General features: G+C 37.0%; 1 protein-coding gene across 3 annotated transcripts in view; it reads right to left on the bottom strand.

The window, feature by feature from the left end:
- Positions 1 to 21568, bottom strand: part of WDR70 (WD repeat domain 70) — a 385782-nt gene that overhangs the window by 33336 nt on the left and 330878 nt on the right. For 2 of the 3 annotated variants that reach the window (XM_017853195.1, XM_017853194.1), the window contains exons 13-15: positions 20327 to 20465; positions 2201 to 2301; positions 476 to 555 (exon numbers count right to left, since the gene is read on the bottom strand). In XM_017853195.1, the coding sequence (XP_017708684.1) occupies positions 476 to 555; positions 2201 to 2301; positions 20327 to 20465 (320 nt within the window). The remainder of the gene's footprint in view (positions 1 to 475; positions 556 to 2200; positions 2302 to 20326; positions 20466 to 21568) is intronic. The other variant, XM_017853196.1, reaches the window with a different exon arrangement.

Genomic DNA, 21568 nt, shown 5'->3' with positions numbered 1-21568 from the left:
TACAAATTCCTGTGGATCAGTCTAGCACATGGTCATAGAATTTCAGAGGAAGCTGGAACAGACCCTTCCTCTAGTTGCCGTACTCTCCTGATTAAAAGTTAAGTTGTTCAACATCATATTGCCAGTCAGTGGTGGAACTGGACAAACCCAGGCCTCCTGATTCCAAGACCAGCACTCTTTCTTGTTTACACTTAGAACAGACTGTTACTCTTGAAAAAACTGCTATAATGTATTGGGCTCACATAGGCTTTTTCCTTTTGGGTTGAAAGCTGCAGAAATAACCCTGTCCCTGTGATGAGTCACAAAAGCCAAAGAGGTTAGCTGTTAAATGACTCGTAGTCCTACCCAGATGAATGGGCAATTTTGTAATATATGCCTGAATTCTGAGGGCTTTCTCTGTCTCTAAAGCTATGCAATCAAAACCACATGACAGTAGAAGAGAGATGCATGATTGAGAGGCATGTTAACGACTTACGGGTGATGATGTAGTCCTGAGTTAGAGTCTCAGCTTGTTTTGCCTTCCGCTGGGTTTTAACCACACATAATTTTGCTCCCCTGAGGGGTGTAAAAGCAAATTATTTTCTTTACTTGGTCTTAAAAACAGAAAATTTCATGTTGAAAACATGAGATACTTCCAGGAACATACTCTATGCATGTACTTCATCTACGCAAGTCCCTGACCTTCTGAGGGATGGCAACAGATGGGTTCTCAGGGATAAAAGCTTAAACTTATGGAAAAGCAAGTCTGTTAGTCAGTGGTTATTACCAAGCAAGAGGGACTGGAGAGGTAACGGGGCAACAGGACACAAGTTTACAAAGCCTACAGGAATAATGTGAAATTTTAAGATCTTAATAAAATTACCCAACCTTTTAACTCTAAAGGTCATAGGGTTAAAATTTTAGTTTATGTCTCAGATGAAAGCAACCTGGGTGGTCTACACCCCAAATGGCATATGTCCACTTTTCAAATACAAGAGTACAAGTGTCTGGAACTGAGTTGGCTTGGCAGTGTTGCCAAGGGGCTACGGCCCAAGAATGTGTAGGATTAACCAAAAATATGCTTAGAACATTGTACTTCTCCTTAGTAGTAGAGCATTATCCTTTTCAAGAGAAGTAAATACAAATAAGTAAATTTCTTAAAGCAAAGTTTCCACAGAAAGTGCCTTCTAAATGGGTGCTATCAAATGAGGCTCATCATTTTCTCAAGTGAAGCAGACTCGAATCCGAAGTACATTAGCATTTTTAATTTCTTTTTTAAAAAACAAATAAAATCCTATTTGTTTTCAAATACCATAAATATACTTTATTGTATAAGGCCAGGATTCCAGCTCTAGTCCAGGAAGCTCTGAAGGAAGACGGGGCTGTCTGCTTCTATTCAGAGCAAAATTATGGCCAATGAATATTCATCAATAGAGGGTGGCTTTCCTTTCCTCAAAGGAGGTGGGACCTTAAAACAGGTTTATATGGGACCCCAGTGAATTTCACATGTGAATTTTAACGCTGGTTAACCAAGTCTTACTCTAAAGAAAGAGCTGATCAGTCACTGTACTTTAAGAGACAGAAACAAAACCATTTTTTTTGGGTGATGACACATATCCGTCTTTGTGCCTAAGCAAAGTGGAAATAACTGAGGAACTGACTGAACCTCTAGTTACATTTTCAGACTTTTGAAATACAGTGGTATACTTAAGTTTGAAACTTGGGTGGGCATGGGGGTGGAGGGGAAACGTATCTGTGCTGTCCTTTCCTGCGGGCAGAGAATAATCTTGCCAAACACCCAAACCAGTAACTGCTAGAAGCCAAAAAAGAAAGAAGCGAAATGGACAAGCTGATTCCATTTCCTGTAAGTGGTTACTTCCCTACTTTGTTAATCTCTTACATGTATTGCTGCTAATGCCTCTGTCCAGGGTGGTATGCAAAGTGGGCAGAACATTTTTCCCCCTTGCACTCAACATTTCAGCTAAACAACTGCAAATCCCCAGGAAACTTTCGCTTTGAATTCAGTGTGGATCAAGGGCGATATTCAAACCCTTTTTAAAGCACAGTATCAGGAGTTTGAGGCTTTACTTTGTGCCAGCTGCATTTTCTAAATGGGTGGATCTGCATCAAAGTGGGAAATGAATAAAAGCGGGGGGTGGGAGGGAAATCCCTCCCCCCAGTTGTTGTCATCCATCTAAAACAGGCAATACTTATGAAATACCTCTGACTCTTGTTGGGGTCGTAATAGACTTTAGCCAATCCATTTCCAGTTCCAACCATGATTTGGTTCAGCTTTGGATGCCACAGGCAGCGAACAACACTCTGCAAAGGAAAGGTGCAGTGGTTGACTAAAGAGGCCAGATAAAAATGGAAACAATCCTGCTGGTACTTTGATGGCTAGTCTACTATATGAAATATCATCCTGATGGTTTACCTCTAACTTTTATACATTTGCTTTTAAACCATAAAGTTGTGTTCCTGAAGTTTAGTTCCATTCCATCACTTATTATCTGGGTGATACTCCATAAAAATCAAAAAGATGTTCTCTTCCTGACATTATCTCCCTTTCTGGACAGCCTTGAAATCGCAAAATTAGGTTTCCCAGGTCCATTACCACGTGAGGCTGGCATCATGGAATGCTAAATCCACGTAACTCAGTTACACTTAACCACTGAAGTGGATTGCATGCTCTTACACACATACAGTATGTCCCTCTGGACGGCAGATTGAGACCAGGTGGTTATTGTTTTTAGTTCACAAGGATCCAAATCTCATAAAGCTTTTTCAGAAACAATACACATTTGCAGGCATTTAATAATGTCTCCCTATCTATGAGATAAAACAGCAGGATAACAGCAGAAGTAAAACAGATACAAAATATGAAGACTTGACATTAACCTGAATGAAAAGCAGTTTGAGAGAAGGTTCACTGGAAGTTATGATCCTATGAATTCATTACTGGTGAGGAAAATAAGTGGTGCTCTGGGACTGAAAAGAACCACAAGTTCTCAGTGAGAACTATACCCTGTTTTTAATTTTTGTCTGTGGTAGTAAGAGGGCAGAGGTGGGAGGGGTAGCGTGGACAGAATTAAACAGAAAAAAGATGAAGGTAATGTTGGTAAACAGAAACCCCATGTACTAGGTTCTATAGAACTCACTCTGATAGAACAAGATATGAGTGGAAGCATTAAATCAATATTATTAATAATCTATCACTTGCCAAACTATATATAGGGACTAAAGGGGAAAAGGGTACGATTAGATATTAGCATTTTACAGTTCTAGTGGTAAAATGAAAATCATGACTACTGTCTCCTAAATCTACTTTGGGCTGAATTTCTTTGTTTCCTTGTCTCTAATCATTCCACTCTTTTGTTAAGATAGAATATCTTGAAATCTCTGAGATCCTTTTTGATAGAACATTAACTCCCAGCTGGGCATGGTGGCATGTGCCTATAGTCCCAGCTACTCAGGAGGCCGAGGCAGGAAGATCGTTTGAGCCTAGGAGTTTGAGGCTTCAGTGAGCTATGATTGTGCCACTGCACTCCAGTCTGGGTGACAGAGTGCGAAGGGAGGGAGGGAGGGAGGGAGGGAGGGAAGGTAAAAAGTCAGACTCCCATGTGAATGGTAAAAAAAAATATGCAAAAAAATAGGTAAATGGCTACAAACCCTTACCTGATATTCCAGAGGAATTAAGGAGAAAGCTGAAAAGAGTCTACAAGACATTTATTTAATTCATATCTGATTTAACAGACTTACTCTAGAAGAGTGGTTCTTAATCTATGTACCACTGAAGAGGACTGGGATATTGTACAGAGAAAATCAAATCAGAATGGCTGTGTTTTCCCCATTAGTTGAGGGGAAAATTAAGTTAAAAGGGCAGGTTTTCACAGTTTAGGCTTTCTTTCCACAATTTTTCTCAAATCTATGGTACCTGCTACTCAGGTTAGCAAGTGCTAAAAGATGATAAAACAAATATAATAGTGAGTAAATATTAACAGAAAAACTTGAAAAAATAAGATATATTTAATTTGATAGTTTGGGTATTTTGGGGAGGGGGGGTTGTTGCTTTGTACCTATGCTTGTAAAACCTACTTTATAATATATACATTAAAAAGTCACATTTTCTCCTAATAAAATTGCTCCTGGTTGGGAAGATGGAATTAAGTTTATCAACAGCTCATGGTCTACAAAGTGCAGCTTCTAGGTGCTCCACCACTGAGACTAATTTGAGATAGACCACTGGAAATTCCCAGATGGTCACAGTCAGGTATATGGAAACATGAGGAGAGTCACAAACACAACTTCATGAAGTCATGTTTATGAAACCCTATCTAGAAGAAATCCATCTGAGTCAAGACTCATCTCTTTTAGTCTTTGCTTAAATGTCATTGCTATTCAGACCACTCAATTTAAAACAGTGACCCAGAACTCCGCTTACTCTGCTTTTCTTTTTTTAAAAGCATTTATCATCTTTTAATATAATATATAACTTATTTATTAATGATGCTGATTGTCTGCCCTCCCCTCTAGAACACATGTTTCATGGGCAGAGATCTCAGTCAGTTTTGTTTGGCAACATATCCCAAGTGCCTAGATTAGTGTCTGGTGCTCAACAAATGTTCACCAAAGGATGAATTAAAAGCTACAGTTCACCCATGCCTAAATGGATTGCTCTGCTAGGTAAAGCTGGAGACAATTTTCTAATTAAAATCATTACTCCATGAGGAATAATTTGACTTCCTCATATCATTATTTTACTCAGGTATCCTACAAATGTAGCAGGGTTAGATTCCTCCTAATGTGGTCCTAGAGAGAGAGAATGTACATGAATCACAGAGCAATGAAAGGGGCTGTCAAAGGCTTTCAGAAATCTCAGCCACCCATAAATGGCCCAGGACAATATTAAGGGCATAGTATTAGAGTTATTTCTCTTTCTTGGTTCTCTAGAGGTCCAGCTAAGCAGTCTAAGATTACTAGTTCTCAAATATGTTTTCAAGTGAGCAGGGTACAGAATTGGAAAAGATCCACAATGTAGGCCTGATAAATTCCAAGACATCCAGCCAAACAGGCAGTTTCCAGGGGCAGCAGGTTACTGTTACTCTCTCCCTCTTCACTGAGGGTGTAAATGTTAGAGAGAAGCAACTGCACAAGCCAACAGACCAAGGTCCGATTGCTTTCCAGGGAGTCCAAGGACACCTCACCTCTATTCCTGTTCACATCCTGTACCATCCAGAGCCTTTACACACACATATAGCTGGTTAATATACGTTCTTAGGGAGAAGCATATTTACCCTCCTTTCACGCCGAAACAGGGAGAGGCAAATAAGACCCCTTAAACTAAACAGAGCCCCATGCACTGTGGCAATGAGAAACCAAAGCAGCCAATGGGAGGCCTGTGAGCAATCTGACTTAGGCAGAGGATACTTAAGGCTCAATTACCCTAATACCAGTTATTAATCAACTACTACAAGGATTCTAAAACATGAAATGCAGAAACAAAATTTAAAGTCAAAGGTGGGTGGGCCTTTTTTGTTTATTAATATTTATTGTGTGTGTTTAGCTAACCTTTGTAAACTTTGCAGCTAATGCGGCTCCACACTTTATCCTGTCAAGGAAATGCATCTTATAGCAGAGAGCTGGCTACCTGCCAAACCAAACAATCCCTGAGACTGCGGCAGGGCTGGGAAGCAAGCTGAGCTGCCACGCTGCTAACTTGTCAAACATACATACCGGGCTTTGCTTAACAACAATGCGACACGTGCCTGCTAGAAGCCTAAGGAACCATCATCAGAAGACAGATGAGCTATAAATACTTAGAAAGAGTACAATCCTTCTATCAACCAACCACCCCAAACTTTCTTCATCCTGTTCTTGAAGAAGTGCTTCTTTACTGGGAGTGTGACATACTCAGACCTATGGATTTACTGAGAAATATAGCAAATAAAGCATAGAGAGCACATTTGAATCAAAGGACCAGAGAACCAGTCAGGAACATCAAGACATGAGATCTACGGAATCAAAGAGAAAGCCCTCACATTGTATCATGAGATTCAAATAGCAAAAGGCCACTGCAGTGCAAAGAACTAGGTTCTGAAATTAGTCTGCATATTTTAATAAACTGATTTGCTTAAACAAATTGACAAAGTGTTTTATTCTTACACTAATCTACTTCAATTCCCAAAACATGTGGGTTCACTAATGGCTTCCTCTAGCTGTCGAAGCTGACCTATACATTTCAGCACAAAATTAAGCTTATTCTTTTAAACCAAAGCCCATTTTCATTTTAACCCTTTAATTTGGTAGTGGAGGGTAACCACAAATTTGCCCAAAAATAAGAGACAAGAATTGGAATAGGAGACCATAAGCATGACTAGAAGGAGTTACAAGACCTTAATGTGTTCAACGGAGAGATTTTTTTCTTCCCTGCAGAGAGCAAAGAAAAAAGAGAGGGGTAGGCCAGGGAGAAAGCACGATGTCGAGCTAGCAGTGTCAAAATTCCAAAATAGGAATTTTGGAATTACCCCTTAGCAAAAGTGAAAAGGCCACAAAAATTTCCAAATAATTTATTTCTGTGGTTTTTTTGTTTACTTTTAGAGAAACCAGGGAAGCAAATAAGGGGAGGAGGAGAAGGAAACCAAAGAGAGAAATGATTTACATTTTAGGACATGGTAGAAAGGGAACTGTTAGGTACTGGAACTTTGTATTATTTTATATAATTGAGTCCTCACAACGACTACAAAATTAATAATCTCATCCCACCTCACAGATGAAGAAACTGAGGTTGTAGAGAGTGGTAACTCTCCCAAGGTCACATAATAACTTGCACATAGAAGAGCTTGGTCAGTAAGCAGGTTTCTCCAACTCCACTGTTCACTCCCTTACTACTTAACCATGCAAAGCTCTATTTGGAAAGATGGGGAGGAAAGGAGGTAGCAGACATTTAATCATATCCAAACTCACCTAACCCAGTAGAAACCTTAGCAAGTTTGTATTAAAAAGCAGGAATTACTAAAATCATTTACCAAAAAAAAAGCCCATTAGTTCCCAGTTCACAAATGTTACTATAAAAGAAATCATGCCTGCGTAACATCTTAGGGATCTGCGATGCACATATCTAAACACCGCCCTTATTCTACATGCTAAAAGAAAGCCAACAGCCTTCATAATTTTATACCTTAAACATGATTATGTTGAAACCCCATTTCCGGATCCTCCACAGCTGCTGACCCATAATGTAAACCAAACTCCATCTGGTTTTTTCACGTTTGGTTTTTGTCATACAGTATCATACAGTATAAGAATGGATAAGGTAAGGCCATGATTCCCTGAACAAGCATTTTTCACAATTTTCAAATGAAAAGCCTGACACCTGACCGTGAAGGAGACTGTCACACAATTTTGCAGACTTGTATAGAGGCAGTCTTAGAGTTACAGACATCCTCGGGACTATCCAACACATTTGAATGGGTGTGTGTGTGTGTGTGTGTGTGTGCAGATTCCAGACACTAAGAAAGCAGATCCAGATGTGAACCCAAAACAAATAAAAAGAAAACAGATAAGAACAAAAAAATACTGGAGAAAGAACTTTCTTCAGATTTCCACAAGCCCAAGATTTTCTTCACAGAGAAAGAACAACTATTTCTATATTAAAATATTGGGCCAGGGAAGTATAAGAGTAAAATGGGAATTGTTTCAACTTTTCCAGGCTATTTTTCCTGTCTTTGTTCCTTCCATTCTCTCCCAAAGCCTTGCTTTTCTCAGACTTGGGATGGCTTTGCCGTATGCATGGGCCACAAGACTTGGCTTCATCCCTCTAAAGTTCAGGAAGCAAATATGGTGAGTAAGCCCCAGTCTCCAATAACTAATAGTCATTAGCACCACCTGATCTCTACAGACATCCCCTCAACGGAAAAGTTTAAAGGCAGACATTTTCTCTACACATCTTGCTAAGTGAGCATATGCCTCTCCTTTACCCCTCTTCTACATTCCCCCAGTTCCAAGGAAGCTCTACCATGGGCCAGACTTGGGGCAACTGTTTTTTTTTTTTTTTTTTTTTTTTTCCAGAAATCTTCTCAATCTTCTCCCTTCCCTAACCTGAAAAATTCTCTACTAGGCCAGACAGGAGTGCAATGGTGAAAAGAAAAAATGCCATAGTATTTTCATAAATGTGGGGCTGCTGCAGAAAACCAAGTAAGGGAAAGTGTTGCTTTGCACCTGTCATACATATTTGATACAGATGTATAGATTATGTGTTTTAAAAACTGGCATCTAATTATCAAATTAATTCCCATCAAACTCGTGAAAAATGCTTTTACTAAAATAACTAATTTACAGTCTGTGCTATAAAATAAAGATAACCACTAAAGCAGCAAAAATCTGGAACCTAGTAGTCATCCTTGGCACTAAATGAATCCCATCTGTATCTGATAATAAACCTGCCTAAGAATTTCATCACGAGAAAAAGTTCTCAGAGAAAATGGAAGGTCTCTTGGGAAAGAAAATTAAATACAATGTTGTTCACCTAATTCAAAACAGTAAAAGTCTGCTTCAGCCCTGTTACTTGAGAAGAATCTGTGAAGGCAAAGAAGGCACAAGTAATGACTGAAGAAAGTCTGGTAATTATTCTTATTAATGATAGTCTGTGAGCAGGAAACAAACAGGAGACTGAGAACAGGAGTCCACAGGGTGAGTGACCCAGGTGGGTGGTCATCCTACAAGGCAAATGACCCCAGAGGTCCCACCCCAGGGGATCCACTTAGATGCAGCAGAGCTTCCCACTGGTGGGCACAGAATGGGATACCAAGATATGGTAGGTGTGTCAAGATATGGAGCTCATGCCTAAGAGGAGCCTCAGGCGCTGGGGCCTCAGGCTAGTCATTTCTAGAGAAGAGGCGCCTCATCTGTTTATATGAGATATTATCATTTATTATGGAGACCAGGTTGTGAAAAGGCATGAGAAGCACCTCATGTCTATTTCTGATCACTTAAGACCCACACTGTAAACCAAACTCCACCTGGTTTTTCTATGTTTGGTCTACACAGACCCGGGCTCCTTTACATTTCTTCATTTATCAACAGAGATAGGCATAAAGATAATGACCACCAATCCTGTGTTTATATATATAAAACAGTAATGCATGAAACTTATTAAATCTCTAACTGCTAGATAAAAAAATATATGTAATCAGATCTTGGAAATCATTAAGTATGTAAAACCAAGAAAACACAGGAAAAACTGAATCTTCCTGTATAGACAAACTACACAGGATATGTAAAATATTATTTATCTTACTATAGTACAGGTAAAGATGTTTTAAATATTATACTTTTATTTAGTCCTTTGGGGGTGTCACAACCCATCCTCCTACAAGACCATTATTTATCATTTCCATAAAGGAAAAATACTGTCCTGGGATACATTTTAATTATAGACCTTGTTCTTCCCCACACTATACATACTTGTGAAAGTTTGGCCAGAATTCTGATACAACAGCTGGAAAACTTGTTACCAAAGATCATTCATCAGATTCAGGCTGAGGGAGAAAAACTGTCAGAAAATCCTACAAGACATAAAGTCCTTTACTTGGTCCCTCAGTGGGATGTGATATGGTGCTAGGGTTAGACAATGGAGCTCTAGTTATTACTGTATTATTTGTTTACACATTATGAAAAGAAAAGTATCATTCTGAACATTTTTAAACATCTACAAATCAAGTTCTCTTTTTTTACATTTTATAGAGGAAATATGTTTCTCCCTGGTGAATAAATTACCTAATAAGTAAATATAATAATATAATAAATAAAATTAATAAGTATTACCTAGTGGCTAATTCCTTATCTAGCTCTGCCATTCATGGCAATCATGTCTACACAAGTTTAAATACCTATTAAATAAATGTAAATACTTATTAAATAAAATATCAAACTCTTGTGTAGAGAAGGGGGGAAAAAGTTCCTGTTTAATCAAAAGGGATACACTGACTATTTCTATTGTTTCGAAGGACTACAAATAGAAGCAGAAAAACCTTCATTTGCAAATGCTGGCACTACTAAGGAGTGGATTTTTAAAATATAGCTTGTTATGGGGTTAAATGATACTAGGAAATGGATAAACTATTAAACTGGATAAGCCCTCCTTTTGGTCCTCATTCTTTTGCTCACGAAGTCTAAGATAGCACGTGATTGGCCCTTCATCTCACATTGTAACTTCCCAAATGAGATCATTGTTAAATAGGTGGTCATAGGAAAGGACGCTTCACTGCAGGGTTTGAATCTGGATTCCTACAGTAAACGTTATTTCAAAGAAGAGAACATTGAATAGAGAATCTAAAAAACTGCACCTGAATCAAGAATGTGCTAGTTACAAAAAATTTATAAAGTTAATTGAGGCCAGGCATGACAGCTCACTCAGCACCTTGGGAGGCTGAGTTGGGTAGATCAACTGAGATCGGGAGTTCAAGACCAGCCTGGCCAACATGGTGAAACCCTGTCTCTACTAAGAAACAAAAAAAAATTAGCTGGGCGTGGTGATGCATGCTTGTAATCCCAGCTACTTGAGAGGCTGAGGCACAAGAATCACTTGAACCCAGGAGGTGTAGGTTGCAGTGAGCTGAGATCACACCACTGCACTCCAGCCCAGGCAACAGAGCAAGACTATGTTTCAAAAAACAAAATAAAATTAAATTAAAAAAAAAAAAGAGATAATAAAGATGAGAAAAACAAAGTGATAAGTACTATATCACATCAGTATTTGTCCCGTATTCTAATGAAGAGTAGTGATTAGACTTCTGATAAAGTATCAAATTCAAAGAAATAACTTTTGCTTCAAAGCACAGAGTACAGGTTACAAAATACATCCAGGAAACATATCATATTCATTAATAGTGTAAGAATCAAAACAAATTATATTCAGTGGAGTTTAAATTACCAATATTTTAAGCATCTGCAGTAAATCTGTGTTTCCTCTAATGAACCCAAAACCTGGTTATTTGTAGTAAATCTGAAAAAAGGATCATCTAAAGTTTTAAGAAGTAGACAATTAAAATAAATGCATACTTCTTTCATCAATTCTAAAAGAAAATGTGGCCGGGCGTGGTGGCTCTTGCCTATAATCCCAACACTTTGGGAGGCTGAGGCGGGTGGATCACAAGGTCAGGAGTCCAAGACCAGCCTGGCCAAGATGGTGAAACTCCATCTCTACTAAAACTACAAAAATTAGCCAGGCATGGTGGTTGGTGCCTGTAATTTCCAGCTACTCGGGAGGCTGAGGCAGGAGAATCACTTGAACCCAGGCGACAGAAGTTGCAGTGAGCTGAGATCATGCCACTACACTCCAGCCTGGGCGACAGAGTGAGACTCTGTCTCAAAAAAAAGAAAAAAAGAAAATACATGCACTGAAATTCCAAATTGATTTTTAAAAACTATTAACCAAAAAATAAAAACTTGAGAAGGTGGTAAGGAAAAGGACATTACAGTTAGTCCCAACAAGAATGTAACAGAATAAAATGTAATAAAAAGTAAAGCAAAATTCATAAATACATCTTCACTGAGCATCTACTACGTGCCATGCATTATGTGAATAAACATTAGTAATATGATGATGCCCTTACCACCCACATGACACCATCAGCCCTGAGGAGACCCTTACTTCAATTTGGTCACTGGAGAATTTAGAAATGGCTGAGAAGAGAGTATCAAAGACAACAGAAGTGTGGAGAAAACAAGATCCACAAGGAAATGTTAACAAACAAAAAAGAACAAAAGACTAAGTTTGGTTCCCTCAGACAAAGACAAGACTGAACAGTAACTTTATAATCTTCAAGGAAACAGAGGATATTAACCAGCTGTTCTCCAACTCCATGAGGACCAGAGCAAAGGATGTAGGCTCTAAACATGAGAATGTGAGGCTAAAAGCAAAGAAAAAAAATGATCTGACGGTGAGGGATTTCATACATAGAAATGAACTCTTTAGGGAAGTTGTAAAATCTGTTAAGTCTAATTTTTATACAGGAGAGTTATGTCATAGTGCGCAGGTAGGCAAGAGGAATGAGCTCTGGAAAATAACACTGAGAAACTGAGCCAAGTATGCTTAATACCAATGGCAGCTAATTAAGCAAAAGCCAGTAGCTCTTCCTTGTGGCATAGCTATGTCAAGGGAACATACCACCCAAGTAAGAGAGGTGACTCATTCTAGGATCAATGACATTATTTTATTTCCTACCATATGAATGTCCCTCCAAACGTGTAGCTAACTTAGAAGCTTCCTCCTAGGTAAATCTGCTATAATCCGTACTGCTTCATTTTGTTTTTTCCATCACCATTGTAGACAGCAGAAACATACTCCATTCAGTCTCTCCCTCTGAATGTTGTTTAAAAACCAGGGCAGAAGGCATAGGGTACCTATCTGAGGACTCTGAAAAGTAAAGAGTAGTAGGAGGATTTGGGAAGAAGTCCAGAATTCAATGTATCACTCAAGCAGAAGTGAGTTACCATTTCCCCAACTCTAGTCTCCACCAATAATAATAATTAAAAAATAAAAACAAAAAATCTATGACAAACAAAACATCAACATTTTAAATAAAGACAGGATCAGTCCAACTGAGTTTTCCTTTTGCCTTAGGCTGTAATACAGCTTGGCATAGCACTGTTACTGATCCCATTTTTATTTAAAAATTTGGTATTTTATTCATCATAGATTTCTTGCGTTTTTTATACTGTTGCATTAAAATGTTATTTATCTTGATTACTAAGTGTTTTAGCGCCCCTCTAAACTTTGTGATTGAGGAAGGCATCTCACTTGCCTCACCCTAATCCTGGTCTTGTCTGTGGAAATATTGTCTTTCACAAAACCAGTCCCTGGTGCCAAAAAAGTTGGAGACTGCTGATTCATATGACATTCTTGAAACCGTAACACAATAATGTTGGAGAACAGATCAGTGAATGCCAGGGCTTAGGAGTTGGGGGTGGAAGAAGGGGTGAGTGTGTAAACTATAGAGGGATAGCAAAAGGAGTTTTAGGGGTGATTGAACTGTTCTGTATACTGATTGTGTTGATGGTGATTACATGAATATGTACATGCGTTAAAATCACAGAACTGTGTGTTTTCTTAAAAGGTCAATTTTACAGTATCATAATTTTTTAAAATAATAAAAAGGAATCAGCACTAAACTAGTTCCTGTCATCTCCCCTACCTGAAAACATGTTAAGATTTTATGTCATAGATATTAACAGTTAAACCACCATGAAATCTGAGATATCTTTTCTCTTTACTCTCGTGTGCCTACAGATAAACATTCAACTGTATTCTTCAAATATGAAGAACAACTGTTCTGGAACCTTCATAATATAGATACCTCTAGGTGAATTTAGAGATGGCTGAGAAGAGTATCAAAGAAGTAATTTAATCAAGTGTTATTGATGCTGGCTTAGTAGGTAAGTCCAGCTGAATTCAAGTTTCCATTTAAACGTGTGTGCTGCTTGCTTTAGGAAATTCCCCCAAAAGGGTTTAAGTTTTTCAAGGTGGTCTTGTAGTCCAAATTATGAAGGCAGCAAAATGCAATGTTGTTTTCACCATATTCCACTGGCATCTCTTTTCTCCAGTGATGAAAGAAAATACTCCTAGAGATACTAGTACTAAGTGACCACTGCACTTCTTGACAGTAAAACACTGTCCTAATAAGCCATGCTAGAAGTTGGCTTTTGATCCTGGAAAAAAGATAGGGCCAGAGAAAGAAACATGTACTGGCAAATTTACACTAAAACTCCATCATTTTCTACTTACTCTCAGTTTTCCTATCAAATATTCATACATCTTGGAAGACCAAGAAACAATCAGTGTTCTGAGACTTCACCTTTCTGTTCTCAGTGAGCAAGTGCTCCACACACCTATGTTAATTAGGTATACCGTCCTATCACTTGGCTGTGGGCAAATATGCATATTTTATTAAATACAAATATGCTACTCAGGCTCCCTCTAGGATATGCATTGTTTAATCCTCCTTTAAAAAGTGAATTATAGTAATATTTCATTAACCTGGTATCACGTTATTCAAAATAATACACATAATTCAAAGCAAATGCTATTCCCTAGTCAACCAGCTGCCTGATTGCTCTATAATAAAAATCAGATAATGGAAAGCTAGTTAATTCAAAGCCCATTTTTTCCATTTCCTTGTGTTTCACATTAAAGAGGTTTCACTATATTTTAGAAGGCAGATAAATGCCAAATGTAGTCTTTCAAGTTTATTTTCAGTTAGCATTTGCAGTGCTGATAGCTCAAGTTCTCTCTGTATACTACTACTCCTTGTATGACTCTGGGCAGAGACAATGCTTGACTCCTTTATTTTTAGAAACTTATAAGGAGGTGCAATTCTGCCTGAGTTGGGACTTTATATCAGTAAAATAGATGATTATTCTATTCCCAGTAAGAAATGAAAGAACAGATGAGTTCCTCAACTCCTTCAGAGTCAAACTTTCACAGGTATAGTATCATTAATTTGTTTGAAGTGAATTCCCAGATCAGCTATATCCACATTCAAATGTAAGAACAAAGATACATTCCAAAGCCAATTCTGAGGATTTCTGAAATATCCATTAATTTGAATTATCTTTCTGCTTCCCTCCCTAAGTACAAATAATGGAGACTGACCGTAGTCTGAATGGCCAGTATGTCCCTTACACATTATAAATTAAGATAAATAGCTAGGTTCATAAAGGGTCTATTATTTCATGGCTCTTTTTATCCATTTAGTCTTCCTCTTCAATCTCTCTGAATTTAAAACATCAATATTCTCTCTTAATAATAACACAAAAACTTTTTTTGTGAAATGAAAAGTGTTAACACATTCATTTCCAGAATATACACTCTTTAAATTTATGTTATGCATAATTATGTTACATGTATAACATGTGTAATTATACATCACATACAAAATGTGATGTATAACATTTACACCACGCCAGGCCTTTTCAATCAACCTGAAAGTGTTAGCACTTTCATTTCCAGAATATATGCTTTCTCAAACTATAGAGTTAGCCTCTTGAAAACAATGATGATCATAATATTTCAAATTGACAGAAGACACCAAATACTTCATATTTTGAGTTTTCTTTTTTAGAGAACATGAATGAGGCATGCATATTATACATTTCATTTCTCACAGGAAAGGGATATTCTGAAAAACAAGCCATGATAGAAGGAAGTAAAAACGTAAGATTATCCTTGTTCTTTACTATCTAAAAAAATGTCTTAAAGAAAAACACATACTATCTAGAAATCAAAAATGAGGTTTTTTTCCTTCCTTAAAAGACCTTTACTATCATATTTCTTATGTTAATATTAGGATTTTCAATCAACTTTAATTAATTAATGTATGTATGTATGTATGTATGTATGTATGTATTTATTTATTTATTTATTGAGATGGAGTCTCACCCTGTTGCCCAGGGTGGAGTGCAGTGGCACCATCTCGGCTTACCACAACCTCCACCTCCCAGGTTCAAGCTATTCTCCTTCCTCAGCCTACTGAGTAGCTGGGATTACAGGCTCCCACCACCACACCCGGCTGATTTTTGTAGTTTTAGTGGAGACAAGGTTTCATCATGTTGGCCAGGCTGGTCTTGAACTCCTGACCTCAGGTGATCCACCTGCCTTGGCCTCCCAAAATGCTGGGATTATAGGCATAAGCCACCATGCCAGGCCTTTTCAATCAACTTTAAAATGTCCAAGGCATATTAGTTGAAAATATCAAAGCATATTTCCTTTTCTGTCACTTCAGAGGCCATATGCTAGGTTATGCTAGATGTTATATAGCAGTGTTTTCAAAAATAAAGGTTTAGTTTTTTAATTGTTTCTTATCCTCATTTTGTTCAGCCAGTATTTACAAAAATAGAGGACTCTCACCAAAGTACCTAGGCAAACAAACAAATTAGAAAAGAAGTTAGGCTCAGGTATAAAATTCCTGGCTTTTTTCCTTTCCTCCTTTTCCCTCTTTACCCATGGGAATGCCTGCTAGCTCTGAAATTATTGCCAAAAGCAAATGAGGTGCAGAGACCATGAAACAATATCAGGTTAAAACAACCTGATTAACCATGCTTAAGTTAAAAAATATAAATGGTAGTATACTGGTACAATTGCATAAACCATGTCCCTTGGTTTATACTAGTTAAAAAGAAAATTCTATTAGTCATTTCACAATAAATTATCATTTGATGAAAAACTACCAAGCTAATAATATTATTTCAGAGCATTTCCCTAAATACTGGCTCTTAAGAAAAGCTTAAAATTTAATAATTTCAGCTAAATAAAATTAATTTTAAAAACTGACATGTCATCGTCAAGTTGTATTTTATCCATTCTTTCTTTCCTATGCTTTTATTATATAAAACAGAGTAATGGAAGCCCTTTATGTAAAAAAAAAAAGCATAACGTACTGTCTTACAAAAAAAAAAAAAAGAAGTGAATTTGTAAACTCAAGGTTCAAGTTATATTCTGGAATTCATCTAAGAGGCCAAGCATACTATTCAAATCACAAAGAATTAGATAATAAATGAGAGGGGGCAGAGAGAGAGAGAGAGNCACTATTTGAAGAAGCTATAACCAAACTACGTGTGTTTGTTCAAATGTAGAAGTACAAGAAAAGAGCCCCAATGTGTATTTTAAGAAACAGAGAGAGAGAGAGAGAGAGAGAGAGAGAGAGAGAGAGAGAGAGAGAGAGAGAGAGAGAGAGAGTGTGTATTAGTCCATTCTCACACTGCTAATAAAAATACACCCTAGACTGAATAATTTATAGAAGAAAGAGGTTTAATTGACTCACAGTTCCACATGGCTGGGGAGGCCTTACAATCATGGTGGAAGGTGAAGGAGGGGCAAAGGCACGTCTTACATGGCAGCAGGCAAGAGAGCAGGTGCAGGGGAACTCCCCTTTATAAAACCATCAGATCTCAAGAGACTTACTCACTATCACAAGAACAGCACAGAAAAGACACGCCCTCATGATTCAATTACATCCCACCAGGTCTTTCCCACAACACAAGAGGAGCTACAATTCAAGATGAGATTTGGGTGAGGACACAAACAAACTATTTCAGTGTATAATTTGAGGAAATGCAATTAGACTACAAGGGAAATGTCTAAAAATTTTAGCAGAGTTGTAAAATGTGTGCAAACATTGTATGGTGAAACAGCAAATGTTAAAGAAATATATACCATCTCGCAGCAAACAGACTTGAGAATCTCTACACTGAATATAGAAAGGAAATTTTTCAGAGAATATGACAATGCAGAGAACAGAATTAGAACAAGTTTTGGGTTTTTAAAAAACTTTGTTTCAAAATAATTATAGAAAATGCCCTTGCTGTAATTTTAAAAGCTATGTTTTGTGAAGATACTTTTAGTTAATAGGAATAACTGCAAAGATCGTTAACATTTTCTGACTGAAAACAATGTTTGGCTCCATATACCTATACTGAGCCTGGTGTTCTAGAATATAAGCATGTAGGGGTTTATTCTGTTTTAGAAGACAGCGTGGGAAGAGCGTAACCAATCATATGTGTTCAGTAAATGAACACATCTAGGACAGACATAATACCATCACTGTCTGTCTGTGCCTTAGTCAAATAAGTACACTACTAACTGCTGATATTAAGAATCTGAGATGCTGCCTTTTATGCAAATTAAAACACACAGTTAAGTTCCTTACTACCGTGGAGTGTGGTATTTCCAACACAAAATTATAAAAGAGGTGTCTTTTGGCTCTTCTAGCAAAATGTTCACCTTTTATTCATTCCAAGAAATTTATTTATTTATTTTTTTACATTCCAAGAAGACGTAAAACTTGGGACAATAGGTCAAAGGCACTGTTAAAAGCCCCTTTATTTAACATAGCATTCTAATATATAAACAGAAAAATGATACTATTTGATGTTAACAATAACAATAAGCCCTCACCCTCACTAAATCAACAATTTAATAGGACTCCTCAGGGGGTGTGGTTTTGTTCCTATTTGAAGTTCTCTCTTCATCCATCTATTAAAATAGATCTCATAATTTGTCTTCTGACTTTTTAAAGATGATTCAATATTGTATGTTCTGTTTATTTAATGAAACTTCTCCTTTCTTAGCTTCTTCTCATTTTCTCGTCTCTTAAATGATGATGCTTCTTACGGCTCATTTTTCTATCCTTTATTCCCTTACCTTAACCAAACCATCAGCAATCAACATTTCAACTATGCACTAAAAATGTTTTACCAAACCTGTCCCTTCTTTCTCTTATGCACCAAACTTATTAAACCATCTGCATATTGAGTATCTCTACACAGAAGTCCTATAGGTATTTCAAGCTCAACATATCAAGAGCAGAATTCACTTTCTTCCAAAATTTGTTTTATTTTATCTCTATGTATTTTTATGTCAATGAACATTCACCCAGTCTCCCAAATTATAAATTTCTGGCTTTATCTACACAGACTCACCAAATCTTATAAAACTAAACTTTATATTTCAACAAGAATTAACCATTTCAAAACTTAGATCCGAATGTGTCTTCCTTTGCTTTGAAGAAAAAAAAAAAAACAACACAACATAGTCATTTTCTTATTGTATACAAGACCAGTTTTACCTTTCTGACTCTAGATATCTCTCTCCTGCCTCACTCTCCAAAGACACACCTATGATCTACAATATGCCTTACTTGCACTTCCCAAGTATATCTCTCACTCATTCAATGAATATTAAGAGCTATGCACCAAGGATACTGCAGTGAACAAAAAGTTTCTGCCCTGTGTGACTTACATCCTGGTAGAAGACGACAGACAAAATCAAACAAACATACAATATATGAGGGGCGGGGGTAAGTACTATGGAGAAAAAGATCTACCTATAAAAGTAACACAGAGAACAAAAATGTATCACACTATGAGACACTGATTTTTCCAGCAAACAGCATGTTCTTCCTATAAACTACAGAAGCCCAGCATGTCCTTAAAAGTGCAATCATATGTCTACATTCCTTAATTTATTTACACTTCAACTTAAGCTACAATTTAAAAATACATCAAGTGTGATACTGAAATGTACAGTCATTTAGAGGCACAGTAGAACACAACTTATATCTGGAACAAATGATTACAATAATTTTACTTTCTGAGATGAAAGTTGATAGATTCGATTGTTTTCTTTGACTCTAGTGTTTTAGTTGGCTCCTAATACACCCAGAAAAAGCAATGTGAGTGCTGGCACCTTTCAAATTATGTCATGAGATTAGAATCTATTAAACATAAGTACTCATGTAGAATTAATCTCATTGTTATTTCACTTTTCCTATAATACTCTAACTATACTGTGGTTTTACATTCAGAACCTGCAAATTAAGACTTCATAATAATACTAGAACATTAGAGACAGGAGTTTTTTGCTGGTGATTTAAAAACAGTTGTTCAATTGTCTGAGTCACTTAAGTGCATAATATGTCTCAACTGTTTACCAAGAGCTGAAACAACTGGAAAAACCTACATAAGAACATTGTTTAAGATACAGGACATTACTAAAAGATCTGACAATGAGCCAAAGAAAATGTACACAGACATTAATTGGCCTGTTTCATACTGAGAAAATTACAATGATTTGCCTTACCATGTAAATAATAATACACAGTTTAAAGGAAGTCAAATTTTCCTCTGGGAATTTTCATTCTTATTGTATAACATGTGGCTCCAGTCTCAGTCTCAGGACATGAACAAATGAATGAATGAACAAGTGAATGCTGGTGTTTTAGTGTTCATATAAATCTGTGAAGAAAACTAATTTTTTTTTTCAAGTGTAGAAGTTAAATCTGAAATGTTTTAAATTTCCAAATAACTAAATAGCAAATAAGTTCAGTGCAAGCTGAGCCTGACTTTAATGACTACAACCCACACAAGCAGAGTTCTGTCAAAGTTTTCATGGTTTCAAGAACAATGTTAAACTTCGTCACTTCTTAACCTTTCACTTTCGTCGACAATCCCTAGATCCTCACAAACATGCCCATTGTGGGATGCTCCTTTCTGTATTCTACATGATGATCATCTTCTTCCCTCCTCAATTTGGTTGGTAGAGAGGGGGAAACATCTCAGGCCCAGCTGAAATTACTACTAAAGTGTAGGCCCATAGGAAACACTGGGTTGTGGAAAGGGATAGGGTAGATCAGCAGTTCACAACATACTGATAACTCCTATGCTAGAGTGAAAAGCAGTTATCACCGTGCTCTCAGGGCCAGGGCTTATGTTCTACTTAACAAACAAAACCAAAAGATGGGTAAGAGGAAAACTTTATGTATTCTCAAGGCTGAGGAGAAAAGAATATACGTACCGCATCTGTGATGTCTATTTCATACACCCTTTGGAAAGTCCTACGCTCAAAGAAAACAAGTTTGCCACTGCCACATCCTCTTTGAACAGATGTACCAGTGACTATGAGCTTATCATCTGGACTGAAACAGCAATCAGTCCTACAGAAAAAAAGCGTTTATGAGTATAAGCTTATGACCTCCACAACAATCTAGCAATAATTAGTGAATTAAATAAAATATAAACATTGCTACAATAAGAGCTAACTCCTGTATAGGGCTTATGAGTCAAGCACTTGCATTAATTTGTTTAATCATCGCAATAATCCTATGTGATAGTTATTATCCATATTTTACTGATGAGGAAACTGAAGAAAATAATTTAATTACACCTTGCACATGGCAACACAAGTAAGTAGTGCAGCTGGGATTCAAACTTAGGCAGTCTGACTTCAGAATCTGTGCTTTTCAGCTTCTACATTGTAATGTTTTTTAATGTAAAGGGAGTGTGAAAAAATTAATATAGACATTAAGAGTGTCTACAGACAGATATATATATGACTAATGTCTAAGTAAAATGATTATTTTGGCCATTTTTTTAAAAACTATTTTTACTAACACCACTACCATCACCCCCAAATAATTTGAGTTATGTCAAGTTGAGCACCATGAAATGAGCCACAGGTTGCACTGGTGGAACCTAATTGATGGCTATGACTCCAAGGCTCTTGTTGTTAGCAGTCTGGCCATCGCTTGCGACTAATCTAAGACATGACCCAAACAAGTTATATAGTTAGCATTACTTGCAGCAGGTATAATAGCTCAAAAAATTGTCATCAGTTATAAACTCACGTTTGTTTGTTTTAACATAAAATGCCATGGGCAGCGGACCATGTTAGAGTTAGTACCGCATTATCACAGTTTCCTTCACTTGACACTTCCATTATCTTCATGCTCTTCTCTGTTGATCATTATTTCATTTCTACCACAATAGAACAATTTGCCTAGGTAACAACTATAGGACTCAAAGGTCAAGTTTTACCTCAGCTCCTTCAAGAAAATCTTTAAAACTTTCAGGGGCCAGTTTAGTAGATTGGAGATAACAGTGTTCAGCAAGACAGTCTGAACAAGTGAAGCATGCTGAATTACTGATGTGAATGATTTAAAAAATGAGAAAATGAGCTGTACCATAAATGCTCAGTAAATATTAAAAACTGCTTTGATGGTATTAGAGCTCAGTGTTTTTTTTTTTTTTTTTTTTTTTT

Source organism: Rhinopithecus bieti, unplaced genomic scaffold, assembly GCF_001698545.2.
Source record: "Rhinopithecus bieti isolate Rb0 unplaced genomic scaffold, ASM169854v2 scaffold_34818, whole genome shotgun sequence".
Lineage (NCBI taxonomy): Eukaryota > Metazoa > Chordata > Mammalia > Primates > Cercopithecidae > Rhinopithecus > Rhinopithecus bieti.
This window is presented reverse-complemented; position numbering and strand designations above follow the sequence as displayed.